Raw genomic sequence first — 16,182 nt, 5'->3', positions numbered from 1 at the left:
AGAATGCTTAAATTCTTGTTCATGTAACTGCAGTTTCCAATTTACAGGAGCTATTACAGCAAAAATATACTATGCTATTGTTTGAGGATAGTGCACAATAACAAAACACTTTTATCACAGCAGCTGGTTTAATACATTCACCTCTGAAGGTAAATAATGTCCTTCCATTCAGTAATCTTGCTCTGATATGTCATCCTGAGGGTCCCAGAGATAAAAATGTAGCATAGTTTTGTTTGATAAAATCCATTTTATATTCAAATGTAGGAACTGGGTTCTAAAGTTTGACCCAACTGCTGTATCTGGCTCCACAACCACCCCACCCGGCCATCTAGATGTGTGAAGGTTAGTAATGATCCATCATGTATGCCATTCCTGGGAGTGTGTAAACAAACAAAAAAATATTACCATAGCATTTTTGTATGTTCTCTATAGGTATGTACTTGAAAATGTATAAATTGACCAATTTGGCACATTTGGGCAAACTCCTGGCTGACTTGATACAACATTTTGTGTAGTGATATAATTCTTCACTGGATCAGTCTGAAACTTTGCACACACACTGCTACCATGTTGTGGACAACATCTAAATTACACCTAGAATCCTATCTCAATGTATGGCCTTTCAGTTGCATTTCAAAGATGATGAAAAAAAATGGTGTTATATTCTCCTAGATTGATTTAACATTTCCACAAACTTCAAAGATTTTCCTTTCAAATGGTATCAATAATATGCACATCCTTGCTTCAGGTCCTGAGCTACAGGCAGTTAGATTTGAGTATGTAATTTTAGGCGGAAATTGAAAAAAGGGTCCGATCCTTAAGAGGCTCTAGTCTAGCTTGGGACGGGACGCCAAGAGGGACGCCAAGAGCTAAGGATCTTTTTTTAAGGAGAGATTCCAGCGGAGCACAGGTGTGTGCATATTGCGCAAGAGACAAAGGCTATAAGTTATGCATAACCCATCATCCATTAGCTAAATATAAGGCTAGTACTGGACTGAACGTATTACCTGAAAAATATGTACACTGCTCAAAAAAATAAAGGGAACACTTAAACAACACAATGTAACTCCAAGTCAATCACACTTCTGTGAAATCAAACTGTCCACTTAGGAAGCAACACTGATTGACAATAAATTTCACATGCTGTTGTGCAAATGGAATAGACAACAGGTGGAAATTATAGGCAATTAGCAAGACACCCCCAATAAAGGAGTGGTTCTGCAGGTGGTGACCACAGACCACTTCTCAGTTCCTATGCTTCCTGGCTGATGTTTTGGTCACTTTTGAATGCTGGCGGTGCTTTCACTCTAGTGGTAGCATGAGATGGAGTCTACAACCAACACAAGTGGCTCAGGTAGTGCAGCTAGTGCCATCCAGGATGGCACATCAATGCGAGCTGTGGCAAGAAGGTTTGCTGTGTCTGTCAGCGTAGTGTCCAGAGCATGGAGGCGCTACCAGGAGACAGGCCAGTACATCAGGAGACATGGAGGAGGCCGTAGGAGGGCAACAACCCAGCAGCAGGACCGCTACCTCCGATGTTGTGCAAGGAGGAGCAGGAGGAGCACTGCCAGAGCCCTGCAAAATGACCTCCAGCAGGCCACAAATGTGCATGTGTCTGCTCAAACGGTCAGAAACAGACTCCATGAGGGTGGTATGAGGGCCCGACGTCCACAGGTGGGGGTTGTGCTTACAGCCCAACACCGTGCAGGACGTTTGACATTTGCCAGAGAACACCAAGATTGGCAAATTTGCCACTGGCGCCCTGTGCTCTTCACAGATGAAAGCAGGTTCACACTGAGCACATGTGACAGACGTGACAGAGTCTGGAGACGCCGTGGAGAACGTTCTGCTGCCTGCAACATCCTACATCATGACCGGTTTGGCGGTGGGTCAGTCATGGTTTGGGGTGGCATTTCTTTGGGGGGCCGCACAGCCCTCCATTTGCTCGCCAGAGGTAGCCTGACTGCCATTAGGTACCGAGATGAGATCCTCAGACCCCTTGTGAGACCATATGCTGGTGCGGTTGGCCCTGGGTTCCTCCTAATGCAAGACAATGCTAGACCTCATGTGGCTGGAGTGTGTCAGCAGTTCCTGCAAGAGGAAGGCATTGATGCTATGGACGGGCCCGCCCGTTCCCCAGACCTGAATCCAATTGAGCACATCTGGGACATCATGTCTCGCTCCATCCACCAACGCCACGTTGCACCACAGACTGTCCAGGAGTTGGCGGATGCTTTAGTCCAGGTCTGGGAGGAGATCCCTCAGGAGACCATCCGCCACCTCATCAGGAGCATGCCCAGGCGTTGTAGGGAGGTCATACAGGCACGTGGAGGCCACACACACTACTGAGCCTCATTTTGACTTGTTTTAAGGACATTACATCAAAGTTGGATCAGTCTGTAGTGTGGTTTTCCACTTTAATTTTGAGTGTGACTCCAAATCCAGACCTCCATGGGTTGATAAATTTGATTTCCATAAATGTGATTTGGTTGTCAGCACATTCAACTATGTAAAGAAAAAAGTATTTAATAAGAATATTTCATTCATTCAGATCTAGGATGTGTTATTTTAGTGTTCCCTTTATTTTTTTGAGCAGTGTATATTAAGGACATACGTATATACAGTTGAAGTCAGAAGTTTACATACACCTTAGCCAAATACATTTAAACTCAGTTTTTAACAATTCCTGACATTTAATCCCATCAAAAATTCCCTGTTTTAGGTCAGTTAGGATCACCACTTTATTTTAAGAATGTGAAATTTCAGAATAATAGTAGAGAGAATGATTTATTTCAGCTTTTATTTCTTTCATCACATTCCCAGTGGGTCAGAATTTTACATACACTCAATTAGTATTTGGTAGCACTGCCTTTAAATTGTTTAACTTGGGTCAAACGTTTCGGGTAGCCTTCCACAAGCTTCCCACAATAAGTTCGGTGCATTTTGGCCCATTCCTCCTGACAGAGCTGGTGTAACTGAGTCAGGTCTCCTTGCTCGCACACGCTTTTTCAGTTCTGGCCATACATGTTCTATAGAATTGAGGTCAGGGTTTTGTGATGGCCACTCCAATACCTTGACTTTGTTGCCTTAAGCCATTTTGCCACAACTTTGGAAGTATGCTTGGGGTCATTATCCATTTGGAAGACCCATTTGCGACCAAGCTTTAACTTCTGATGTCTTGAGATGTTGATTCAATGTACTTTTCCATCCTCATGATGCACACTATTTTGTGAAGTGCACCAGTAGCAGCAATAGTATTTTTCTTTTAGCTATTTTTTAAGTTATAAAACTGTGTAAAAAACAGGATAAGATGTTTAAAATGTGTAGACTAGCTGAACTTAGATACCTTCCATACTAGAGTGAGAAATGACCCATACGCCACACACATAAAGAACATGGGTTTTACTATGCAACATAGTTTAACTGACACGAGGTTCAATTTAATTCACGTAAGATTAAATCAGCATTGAACATTTCAAACAAAGCATTCATCAAAAACATTCCATAAACATAAAAAAATGTGTGTGTGTAAGTGTAATATTACATTAACTAATATAATCTATCAATTATACCTTAACTGCAGTGCAATTAAACATTAACTACAGTGCAATAGTGCAACTTGATGTTAAGTGTTATCCACTCAGCTTTATATCCTATTATATCCTATTCTGTTGCTGACAGTAGCATGAAACCATGAAAACAATACTTTGCTTTTCTTCTGGCTTGTCTATCCTCCCTAGCAACTGGATCTGTGTTAATCTTTTGTATGTGCTGAGCAGCCCTCTCCTTATGAGACAACGACATCTACAGTATAAAGATAATGTGCCTTGAAATACCTTAAAATGCCATAAGATAGTTTAAAATGATAATATTCAGTATTCATACAACAAGTAAATATGAATTGCATGATTAAATGTTGTAAACTAGTGAAAACATGGGATAACAAAGCTACTGTCATTCAGCATAATGGGTGACATTGTGGTATAACATGAAACCTTTGTTGTGCTGATGGACAAAAGCGTGATACTGAAGGACGGATCTCATACATAAACATATTTAACAGGCAGTTCCTTGGCCACCTATATAAAATAATGACATTGACCTATAAAGATTATCCTTACTTTTCATATTTAATATAGCTTTTTATAAAATAATAACATGAAAAGTATGTTTTCTGTGTTGTACTGAAGGACATGCATTTTGTTACAAAGGTTACAAGAAGGTGAAAAGCTGAAATCATCAAATATTTCAGAGAGATTTACTCACCTCATCACATTGATAGAGGGTCTTCTTTGTGATATCGCATACTGTCACATGATTACCATCATGTGATATGCTTTAAAATAGATGTTTACCTTTGTTATACTGAATGACATTGATGAAGCACAAAAGTCCGGAGAAAAGTTATTCAAGTTTTTAAATAGTTTGCAGTTTGTGAAGAGCACACCTAATTGGTATTTCAAGCATGAATAGTCATTGAAAATGGTGAGAAACATATCCTACTACATTCCCATTTAAGTGAGATGAGAAAATGATGGTTAATAAAGCCATTAGTGATCCATTTTAGTCTGATTATTGTGGTTGCGCAACATTGCAATGTTGACACATCGTTCATTTTCATAAATTTTGAACCTATAGCATTAATTATTCACATCAACATAAACATGAAATGGCTGATATTACTTTCAACAAATACACTGAGCATTACAAACCAGAAACATAAAGATAAGACAGATATTGTGCACTTCTCACCAGCTGTTACTTCTCTTCCAAGGCTGTGTTACTCCCGCCCGGCCCCTAAGTACAAAAGTAACGTTGCGGTAGTTCTGTTCTCTGTCTATTTAATTTAAACTAATTTACCCTACAAAATGCAATTACATTTGCTAATGGTAGAGGACATATATAAGTTGTTTATCATAAAATATGGTTCAGATTTTCTAAATGCTCCATTTGCCAGGTCTCACTGAAAGAATTCCAGCATTGGTTTCATAATGATTCTGTCAGATCAAAGGTTTCTCAAGGGTGTTAGCTACTTCAGGACACACTGTAAGCAATTGTATCCATGTCTTTCACTAGAATCAGGAAAAGCGGACTAACTGGCAAGTGTCTTCACTGACATTTTCAACCTCTCCTTGACCGAGTCTGTAAAACCTACATGTTTCAAGCAGACCACCATAGTCCCTGTGCCCAAGAAAGCGAAGGTAACATGCCTAATTGATTAGTGCCTCGTAGCACTCACCTCAGTAGCCATGAAGTGCTTTGAAAGGATGGTCATGTTCACATCAACACCATCATGCCGGAAATCCTAGATCCACTCCAATTCGAATACCGCCCCAACAGATCCACAGTGGACGCAATCTCAATTGTACTCCACACTGCCCTTTCCCATCTGGACAAAAAGAACAACTATGTGAGAATGCTGTTCATTGACTACAGCTCAGCATTGAACACCATAGTGCCCACAAAGCTCATCACTAAGCTAAGAACCCTGGGACTAAACACCTCCCTCTGCAACTGGATCCTGGACTTCCTGACAGACCGGACCCTATGTGGTAGGGGAAGGCAACAACACATCTGCCACGCTGATCCTCAACACTTTGGCCTCTCAGGGGTGTGTGCTTAGCCACCTCCTGTACTCCCTGTTCAACCACGACTGCGTGGCCAAGCATGACTCCAAAACCATTGTTAAGTTTGCTGACAACACAACAGTGGTAGGTCTGATCACCAACAACGATGAGACAGCCTGTAGGGTGGAGGTCAGATACCTGCAGTGTGGTGCCAGGACAACAACCTCTCACTCAATGTGAGCAAAACAAAGGAGCTGATCGTGGACTATAGGAAAAGGAGGGCCGAACAGGCCCCCATTAACATCGACAGGGCTGAAGTGGAGTGGGTCGAGAGTTTCAAGTTCCTTGGTGTCCACATCACCACTATATATTAGGCCTCAGAGGAAGGCCCAAATAATTGTCAAAGCCTCCAGTCACCCAAGTCATAGGCTGTTCTCTCTGCTACTGCACTGCAAACGGTACCGGAGCGCCAAGTCTAGGACCAAAAGGTTCCTTAACTTCTTGAGGGCAGGGGGCAGCATTTTCACTTTCGGGAAAAATAGCATGCCAGAATTCAACTGCTTGCTACTCATCCCCAGAATATAAGATATGCATATTATTAGTAGATTTGGATAGAAAACACTCTGAAGTTTCTAAAACTGTTTGAATCATGTCTGTGAGAATAACAGAACTTATGTAGCAGGCAAAACCCTGAGGACAAACCTTTCAGATTTTTTTATTTTTTATGTTACTGTCTTTTCAATTAATTTTTTAAAGACACCAGATTTCTAATGGACTTGCTTGCAGTTTCTACCGCTTCCACTGGATGTCACCAGTCCTTGGAAATCGGTTGAGGTTATTCCTTTGTGTAGTGAAGAAGTAGGGCTATCGTAAATGAGGGTCACATGAAGTAAATATTTTGAGAGAGTCACGTTACGAAAAAAGTTGCGTCAGATTGCTTTCTTTTTGTATTGAACACAGATCATCCCGTCTTTAAATTGATCGATTATTAACGTTTTAAAATACCTAACGTTGTATTACCAAAGTAGTTTGAAATGTTTTGGTAAAGTTTACATGTAACTTTTGATATATTATGTAGTGACTTGGCGAAAGTTGGAAGCTGTGTTTTTCTGGATGAAACGGTCCAAATAAATTTACATTTTGGATATATATCGACGGAATTAATCGAACAAAAGGACCATTTGTGATGTTTATGGGACATATTGGAGTGCCAACAAAATAATTTCGTCAAAGGTAAGGCATGATTTATATTTTATTTCTGTGTTTTGCGTCGTGCTTGCAGTGATGAAATATGCTTCTCTCTTTGTTTACTTTTGTGCTATCATCAGATAATAGCATCTTATCCTTTCCCCCGAAAAGCTTTTTTGAAATCTGACATGTTGGCTGGATTCACAACGAGTGTAGCTTTAATTTGGTATCTTATATGTGTGATTTAATGAAAGTTTGATTTTTATATCATGTTATTTGAATATGGCGCGCTGTATTTTCCCTGGCTATTGTCCGGTGGGACGTTAACCTCTCTTGGGCACGTGAGACGGTAGCGTCCCACCTCTTCAACAGCCAATGAAATTGCTGGGCGCCAATTTCAAATACAGAAATACTCATTGTAAAAATTCAGAAAACAAAACATATTTTACATAGGTTTAAAGATTAACTTCTTGTGAATCCAACCACGGTGTCAGATTTAATAAATGCTTTACGGCGAAAGCATACATTATGATTATGAGAACATAGCCCACAAGACAAATCATTACAAACAGTAGCCAGCCAGATAGAACAGTTACACAATTTAGAAATAGAGATAAAATGAATCCCTTACCTTTGATGATATTCATATGGTTGCACTCAGCAGACATTCATTTACTCAATAAATGTTCCTCTTGTTCGATAAAGTCTCTTTATACGCAAAAAACGCGTTTTCTTCAGTAATCCACAGGCTCAAAGGCAGTCAAAACAGGAAGACAAAAAAAATCCAAATTGTATCCGTAAAGTTCATAGAAACATGTCAAACGATGTTTATATTCAAACCTCAGGTTGTTTTTAGCCTAAATAATCGATACTATTTCAACCGTACAATAACGTTGTCAATATAAAATGTAAACAAGAAACGCACTCTCTCGGTTGTGCGCAAGAAAAAGCTCCCTGAAACTTTAGGGTCCACTCATTCAGACTGCTCTTACTTCCTCATTTTTCAGAATACAAGACTGAAACACTTTCTAAAGACTGTTGACATCTAGTGGAAGGCATAGAAAGTCAAGGGATATGTAAATGGCATTGAATAGAAAACTACAAACCAAAAAAAAAACTACTTCCTGAATGGATTTTTCTCAGGTTTTTGCCTGCCAAATCAGTTCTGTTAAACTCACAGACACTATTTTAACAGTTTTGGAAACTTTAGAGTGTTTTCTATCCATATCTACCAGTTATATGCATATCATGTCTTCTGGGCCCGAGAAACAGGCCGTTTAATTTGGGCATGCATTTCATCCAAAATTCCGAATGCTGCCCCCTACCCTAGAGAAGTTAACAGCTTCTACCCCCAAGCCATAAGACTGCTGAACAATTAATCAAATGGCCACCCTGACTATTTACATTGACCCCCCCCCCCCTTGTTCTTACACTGCTGCTACTCGCTGTTTATTATCTATGCATAGTCACTTGACCTCGACTAACGCACAATTGACCCCCCCGCACATTGACTCGGTACCGGTGCCCCCTGTATATAGCCTCGTTATTGTTATGTAAATATATTGTGTTATTTTTTAATTTATTTTTTACTTTAGTTTGTTTCGGAAATATTTTCTTAACTCTAGTTCTTGAACTGCATTGTTGGTTAAGGGCTTGTAAGTAAGCATTTCATGGTAATACCTGTTGTATTCGGCGCATGTGACAAATAACATTTGATTCAATTTGATTTGAAGCTCAATTTAAACCGAGATTTTGGATACTGGTGCTCAGTTGGGTGCTCTTATAGACTTTGACCACCGTCCTCACATCTATTAAGCTGTATTCTCTGTGCTTGGCTAGAAGCCTATGAATGATGAAACAGTCCATTTGTAACAGCTGTAAAACCAGGTGGTATATTCAGTGGAATCACCTTTTATGGTGACAATAACACCCTTGCTGTATACTTTGGACCTATTGGAATAAGGCCAAAGCCGTTTCAACAGGAAATAACAATGGGGAACTTGATCAAATGTCTCTTGAGGTGTTGGCAGAATGTTTTAAACTTTTACAGTGACATTTGCCATATCTGACAGTTTCTGAAGAAAAATAACTATTGCAAATTGTTGTGGACCTAGTGGACCTGTGTGGATTGTATAGAGGTAAAATAGAGACATAAGCATGTAAAGTATGATTTGCACATGTAAAATATGAGTTGCACCTGTATAATCAGTTCTGATTTTTGTCACTAATTGTGACTCGTTTCAGCAATCTAGGCTTATGTCGCACGTCACTACTTCACAGGAGAGGCATTTGAACATGAACATACATTTTTGGGCAGAAATGCCTTCTGGAATATATGAACTTTCATTTGCCGTAATAACACAGTTGTATGCCATCAGTAAATAGGAATAAAATAGAAAAATTACGAGCCTAGATGGTTTAGCCACGGAAAAAGCCAGGAACCTTCCCGCTAGCCATGATTGGATGGGCTGGACATGCCAAGCTGCAGCAAGGCGTTGGTGAGGAAAATGATGGAAAGAATTATAACTAGTGTTTCCACATAGCATAACTGCTACAAAGCTGATGATAGCTAGCCTCTTTTTTTATTGAAATTACATGGCTGGTTGCTAGCTAGCTAGCATTAGAGCCTTCTTGCTAGCCTGTATCTAGTGGTTCTTATACAACGGGTGGGTCTAATCCTGAATACTGATTGATTGAAACCGCATTCCAGCCAATGTCTATTCCATAAGTTACCACCGGCTAAATCTATGACGTTAATATGACGTTAATATGACGTTAATATGCTATTTACTCTATTCCATCTGACTGCTCAATCCACTGTCTCATCAGCCCAACCAAGCAATTTATAAACTTCATTTCCACTATAAAAAGCATCTAGACATTATCTCACATTTCTTTTAGACTAACATTTAGTTTTCAACAGCGGATATTTGTATTAACCTTGCTGTCTGTCTCTCCGACATTTGCAACATTGTTTCAGTATTCAAATTTGATCTCCAGCTCTCCCATATTAAAGAACGTGTCAGCAGTCAGGACGAGACAGAGACAGGCAGGCAGCCTTTCTCAACCAGTCGAAATCATGAATCAGCTGGCATCATTTTTATGAATATATACAAAGAAATGTCAATTGAAAAAAGGTCAAACGAAACGAAGTGCAGCTAGTTTGCAGTCTTTCCAACTTCAGTTTGAAGTGATTGTGTATGCTGTGTTGTTGGCTAGCTCCTCTGAACAACAGTGTCCTGACAAGTGAGCACATTTTCTATGCCAGGCGAAATCGCGCCTCATTAGCTCATTAGCTCATTGTTGTGGATGTCACCAAATAAGTCTCTAGAAAACAGCTATAAAAAATGAACATGTCGGGACTATATCTTGTGGAAGGATGAAATAGTATAAATAAATTCATCAAAATATGTTTTTTTATGAAAATCGTTATTTGAATATGTTGGCAACCCATTGTATAAAAGTGATCATGCCCTCGAAGCCGGTGTTTGGAGGATATATATACTTTGTCTCGGGCCTAACAACAACCGTGCCTATATATCCTCCAAACACCAGCTTCGAGGGCATTATTACTTAATTACATTGTGTAACAGAGCAATAGGTCTAGCTATGTACTTGTCATTTGGTTGAGACTAACATTAGTTTAGAAAATAATTGTTTGCTCCGTGTATATGTGGTGTGTAGTTGGTTGGCTTTGCTAGTTATAGTTAGCAAGCTGAGATCTCTGTCTATGTTGGCTAACGTTAGCTAGCTGGCTAATAATGTTTTGAGGAGAACATGCTAGCTCCCTGTAGAATCAGGACAAGAGGGGATGGGGAGGAAGATTAGATGTGCAGTTGCATCGTCTGGTTGATGCAGTGCCCAGACGAGATGAGAGCTAACTGCTACAGAGATAAAAGGTGAGAGCTATCTTGATTAGCTAGCTTGATGTCAATGTCGAACCAATGCAATTATATTCATTTTATTGGCTTGCTATATGAGCTGCTTTTCCTGTAAATGTCTAACTGATATAGCTAGCTAGTTGTTGTTGTTCTAGTGTCTGTTAAATGTTTCATCCACAATATCATGATCATGTAGTCATGTATCTGCAGACCAGCGAGGAGGAGAAAAGCCTGCCTTGGGTGAGCTAGCTAGAACAACATCAACTAGCTAGCTATAATATCAGATAGACACATGGGTAGAGCTAGCTATCTGTAGTAACATTATTATTTGAAACCACCACATGCACATCACCTATATGTGTTACATTACATATTATGTTTTAATATATTTGTACTGTATTGCTATATGTCTCAAGTTGTACAAATCATTAGTATGAAGAATACTGAATTCTGCTGAATTATCAAGTGAACTGACTTCTGATTCAAATAATGCTGTGCCTATCTTTCAGATCTGTAAGCACACCTCTGTCTAATTAGCCACACATCCACTGCCTCAGAGTGGTTGGGTAAGCTCCTTCCTGTCTGTCCCTGTCCAGGAGTGACATTGGACAGGGCCACAGTGTCTCCCAAACCCCTGTCTCAGACCTGCATTCACTTGGGGCCAAAGCCAGGCCACTGGTACTTTTCAGCTGTTATTTACGTAACAATGGCTAACTTTGAAGTTTAACACCTTATCACAAAGCAACTGTTTTGATTATGCAGAGGTTATTGATTTTGCTCTTTTTCAGAGATTCAGAGTGTTTAATAGTCAAATGCACAGGGTTCCAGGTATGATTGCAGGGTACAGTGAACATCTGGCTTCGAGCTACAACATGCAGGACTAAGTGAAATAAAATAATGAAAATTGTAATTATAAACAACAATAGAAATAGCACTATACAGCGCCTTTGGAAATTATTCAGACCCCTTTACTTATTCCACATTTTGTTACATTACAGCCTTGTTCTAAAATTGATTAAATACTTTTTCCCCCTCATAAATCTACACATAATACCCCATAATGACTAAGCGAAAAACAGGTTTTTAGAGATTTTTGCAAATGTACAAATAAAAAAACAGAAATACTGTATTCAGACCTTGCTATGAGACTCAAAATTGAGCTCAGGTGCATCCTGTTTTCATTGATCATCCGTGAGATGTTTCTACAACTTGATTGGAGTCCACCTGTGGTACATTCAATTGATTGGACATGATTTGGAAAGGCACACACCGGTGTATATAAGGTCCCACAGTTGACAGTGGATGTCAGAGCAAACACCAAGCCATGAGGTCGAAGGAATTGTCCGGTGAGCCGGGATTGTGTCGAGGCAAAGATCTAGGGAAGGGTGGCAAAAACATTCTGCCGCATTGAAGGTCCCCAAGAACACAGTGGCCTCCATCACTCTTAAATGGAAGAAGTTTGGAACCACCAAAACTCTTCCTAGAGCTGGCCACCCTGCCAAACTGAGCAATCGGGGCCTTGGTCAAGAACCTGATAATCACTGTGACAGAGCTCCAGAGTTCCTCTGTGGAGATGGGAGAACCTTCCAGAAGGACAACCATCTCTGCAGCACTCCACCAATCAGGCCTTTATGGTAGAGCTGCCAGACAGAAGCCAGTCCTCAGTAAAAGGCACATGACAGCCTGCTTGGAGTTTGCCGAAAGGCACCTAAAGGGCTCTCGGTGTCACACCCTGGCCTTTGTTAGATATATTTTCTTGATTAGTTTAGTTAGGTCAGGGTGTGACATGGGGAATGTTTGTGTTTTGTCTAGTTTGGGTGGTTATATGGTAAAGGGGGTGTTGGGTGTAGTGTATGGGTTTGTGTTGAGTGAATGTGTCTAGGTATGTCTATGGTTGAGTGAATGTGTCTAGGTATGTCTATGGTTGCCTGAGTGGTTCTCAATCAGAGACAGATGTTTTTCATTTGTCTCTGATTGGGAGCCATATTTAAGGCAGCCATAGGCATCATGTATTTGTGGGTAATTGTCTATGTTGAACGTTTGTTGCTTGTCCATGCACTTACGTCATTTAGCTTCACGGTCGTTTGTTGTATGGTTTGTTTTGTGTATAGTGTTCGTTTTCGTGTTTTTCCTATCTTCTAATAAAAGAATATGTATTTTGCACACGCTGCGCCTTGGTCATCTCTCTCTCCCTTTGACGATCGTGACACTCGGACCATAAGAAATAAGATTTTCTCGTCTGATGAAATCAAGATTGAACTCTTTGGCCATCACGTCTGGAGGAAACCTGGCACCATCCCTACGGTGAGGCATGGGGGTGGCACCATCATGCTATGGAGATGTTTTTCAGCGGCAGGGTCTGGGAGACTAGTCAGGATCGAAGCAAAGATGAACGAAGCAAAGTACAGAGAGTTCCTTGATGAAAACCTGCTTCAGAGCGCTCAGGACCTCAGACTGGGGAGAAGGTTCACCTTCCAACAGGACAACGACCCTAAGCACACAGCCAAGACAACGTAGGAGTGGCTTCGGGACAAGTCTCTGAATGTCTGAGTGGCCCAGCCAGAGCCCGGACTTGAACCCGATCTAACATCTCTGGAGAGACATGACAATAGCTGTGCAGCGACTCTCCCCATCCAACCTGACGGAACTTAAGAGAATCTGTAGAGAAGAATAGGAGAAACTCCCCAAATACAGGTGTGCCAAGCTTGTACCGTCATACCCAAGACTCGAGGCTGTAATCGCTACCAAAGGTGCTTCAACAAAGTACTGAGTTAAGGTTCTGAATACTTATGTATATGTGATATTTCCGTTTTTATGTTTATTAGATTTGCTTTGTCATTATGGGGTATTGTGGGTAAATAAGGCTGTAACTTAACAAAATGTGGAAAGTTCAAGGGGTCTGAATACTTTCAGAATGCACTGTATACATAATAACAGCTGTGGCAGTGATTAATAAATAAATGTCCATTGGGGTAGAAGCAGAGTACAGATTGCTGAGGGGGTATGGTGGATTGACCATAGGGGGAGCAGCAGCATGACTATTGAGTGAAATAAAAACAAGAAGCATTTTTGTTTTTATCTTTAAAAAAATCTATAATATACAGTACATATTAACAACAAGTAGCAGGGCGGTGGTGGGGTGGGAGGGGATCCATAAGGGGAGTAGCAGGGGAAAGGGGGTGGCTTTTCAGCAGCCCGATGGTCTGGTCTGAGGGTAGAAACTTTTGGCAAGTCTTTCAGTTTTTGCCATGATGCTCCTGTACTGCCCGCGTCTGAGTGTTTGAAACGGGGAGAACAGGGCATGGCTTGGGTGGTTGGAGACCCTGATGATCTACTTTGCCTTCCTGTGACACCTGGTGTTGTAGGTGTCCTGTAGGGCAGGCAGTGTGCACCCAATGGTGTGTTTGCTCTCTCACACTGGCATAACAATTTGCACACTAACAAGGGTCTAACAATGTCTTGATGAGTTTCTATGCTACTCTCTGTGCTCCAGGCAATTGAGCAACTAGTGCGAACCAACAAGATCACTCGGCAGATCCATGAACGTTCCTTTTTCACCAAGCCAGTGCCCGGCCTCGTCATGGGGGCATCTTCATCCAGCTATGTGTGATACACATTTACAATCTAACTAATAAGTAAATACCTAATAATTTCTTTGAACCAAGGTCAACTCAGCCTCTAAGCAAGGAGACTGAATTTGATTGATTGTTGAGTATCTGTTCCTGGTATTCATCATTTTCCTCATCACCTCCTCCAAGGCCACCATCCTGCTGTGCTACTTCCACTTGTGTGCAGATGTGGATGGAGTCATATGGATCTGGTTATCACAATAATGGCATACTGTGCTCTTTCTCTTTGTATGTAAGCATTGTGTAATATGTTTTTAATGGATTTCCAATATTTCCAGTTTGTGTGAAGTCTTCATGTCAACACTAAATATATTTTAGTTTTATGAAAACATTCTAAATTATGCAAATGTTTCTTTCTCATATCACTCAATGTATCTCTGCTCATTGATCCAAGCACCTAGACCTCACTACAGTGTCCAAAAATTGTATTGCTCCGAACCTAAAAAGTGTGTTGTGTTTTGTACAGGACTCACTGTTGTTGGTACTCCTTCCTGACCAGTTTCTTCATGGTAGTCTACCTGTTTGTCTACGAAGTGCACTACTTCTTCTCCAAGCTGCAGATCATCAGCGTGGCCGTCGGCCACTACCATCCTCTACTTCACCATGATCATGGTGCTCATATTCTTCCTTTTCACAAGGGAGTCAATGACAATACCACACTACACAAGTCTAGACTCTGTAACAGATTTTTCCAGAGGAGCTCAAACAAATACGGTATCTCCTGATTTTAACTTTACCAACAGTGCTGGAGCTTTTGGCAGACTTTGGAAGATTCATCAGTTGTTTCCAGCCACCCCTCTCAATAGGAATTTTATCCTCCTTTAATAAATGGAAATTGGTGGTGCTGTAATAGCGAGCCGAGCCAGTTGAATATATTGATGCCAGGGATATTTTTGGTGTCTGTGTGCTCCTGAAGTGCTATGGCCCTGTGTGCTCTTTCATTATTTTTGTGTTTTTATAAATACATTTCTGGTACGCTCCTACCTGAGCGGCATGAGGCCTGTGTGGCGTCGCACTGTTAAAATCATCCCAGTGTGGAGATGAAACACTTGCGTCTTTCAAAGTCACATGCTCTAAGTCCTCTCTGCTCCAGCTTCGTGTTTTAATGGGCTGATATGGGTAATACTAATAAAGAGATAACCATTGTAAATGTATTTTCTCATTTTTAATGCTTTTTGCCTTTTTTATGCCATTGTGTTTACCACTTCAATGCCTAAAAGGCTCTGCATGGTAAATCTGACGTCTGAAGTGGCCGTACTACGATGAAGCTTCTGCAGACTTCAGGGCTTTCATACTTCTTACGTTTTTCAGAGGAAAGCTATTGTGAAGGAAGTTGTCAAGAAAGTGAATTTGTGTTTATACAGGACGTGCCGCCCCCACCTACTGTCAACCAATCATGTCAATGCGGAGCCCTCTGCATTGTTACAAAATTTTAGATGCGCACGGTGATGCGGTACGGAGCTTGCTTTGGCCTATGCATGCATCCGGAGGCTCTGCAATTGTGTCACACCCTCCAAATGAAGCCTCGGACCACATTTTCAGATCAAGCATAAATTGGCTTTTACAGCACCTTCAGAAAATATTCACACTCCTTGACTTTATCCACATTTTGTTGTGTTATGAAGTGAGTTTAAAATGGATTTAATTGTCATTTTTTGTCGACGATCTAAACAAAATACTCTGTACTGTCAAAGTCAGAGAAAAATTCTAACATTTGTAAAAAAAAAAATATGAAAATGAAAACAGGAATATATCTTGATTAGATAAGTTTTCAACCCCTTAAGTCAATACATTTTAGAATCACCTTTGGCAGCGATTACAGCTGTGAGTCTTTCTGGGTAAGTCTCTAAGAGCTTTGCACACCTGGACTGTACTATATTTGCACATTATTCTTTTTTAAATTCTTCAAGCGCTGTC

General features: G+C 40.6%; 1 protein-coding gene across 1 annotated transcript in view; it reads left to right on the top strand.

Moving 5' to 3' along the window:
- Window positions 1-14,246, top strand: part of LOC139541102 (uncharacterized) — a 39,833-nt gene extending 25,587 nt beyond the window's left edge. The window contains exons 3-4 of the mRNA XM_071345338.1: window positions 11,233-11,314; window positions 14,130-14,246. Coding sequence (XP_071201439.1) covers window positions 11,233-11,314; window positions 14,130-14,246 — 199 coding nt within the window. The remainder of the gene's footprint in view (window positions 1-11,232; window positions 11,315-14,129) is intronic.
- The last annotated feature ends 1,936 nt before the right edge of the window (window positions 14,247-16,182 follow it).

This window comes from Salvelinus alpinus, chromosome 2 (genome assembly GCF_045679555.1).
Source record: "Salvelinus alpinus chromosome 2, SLU_Salpinus.1, whole genome shotgun sequence".
NCBI lineage: Eukaryota > Metazoa > Chordata > Actinopteri > Salmoniformes > Salmonidae > Salvelinus > Salvelinus alpinus.
The sequence above is the reverse complement of the archived record's forward strand: the minus strand, read 5'-3'. Positions and strand labels throughout refer to the sequence as shown.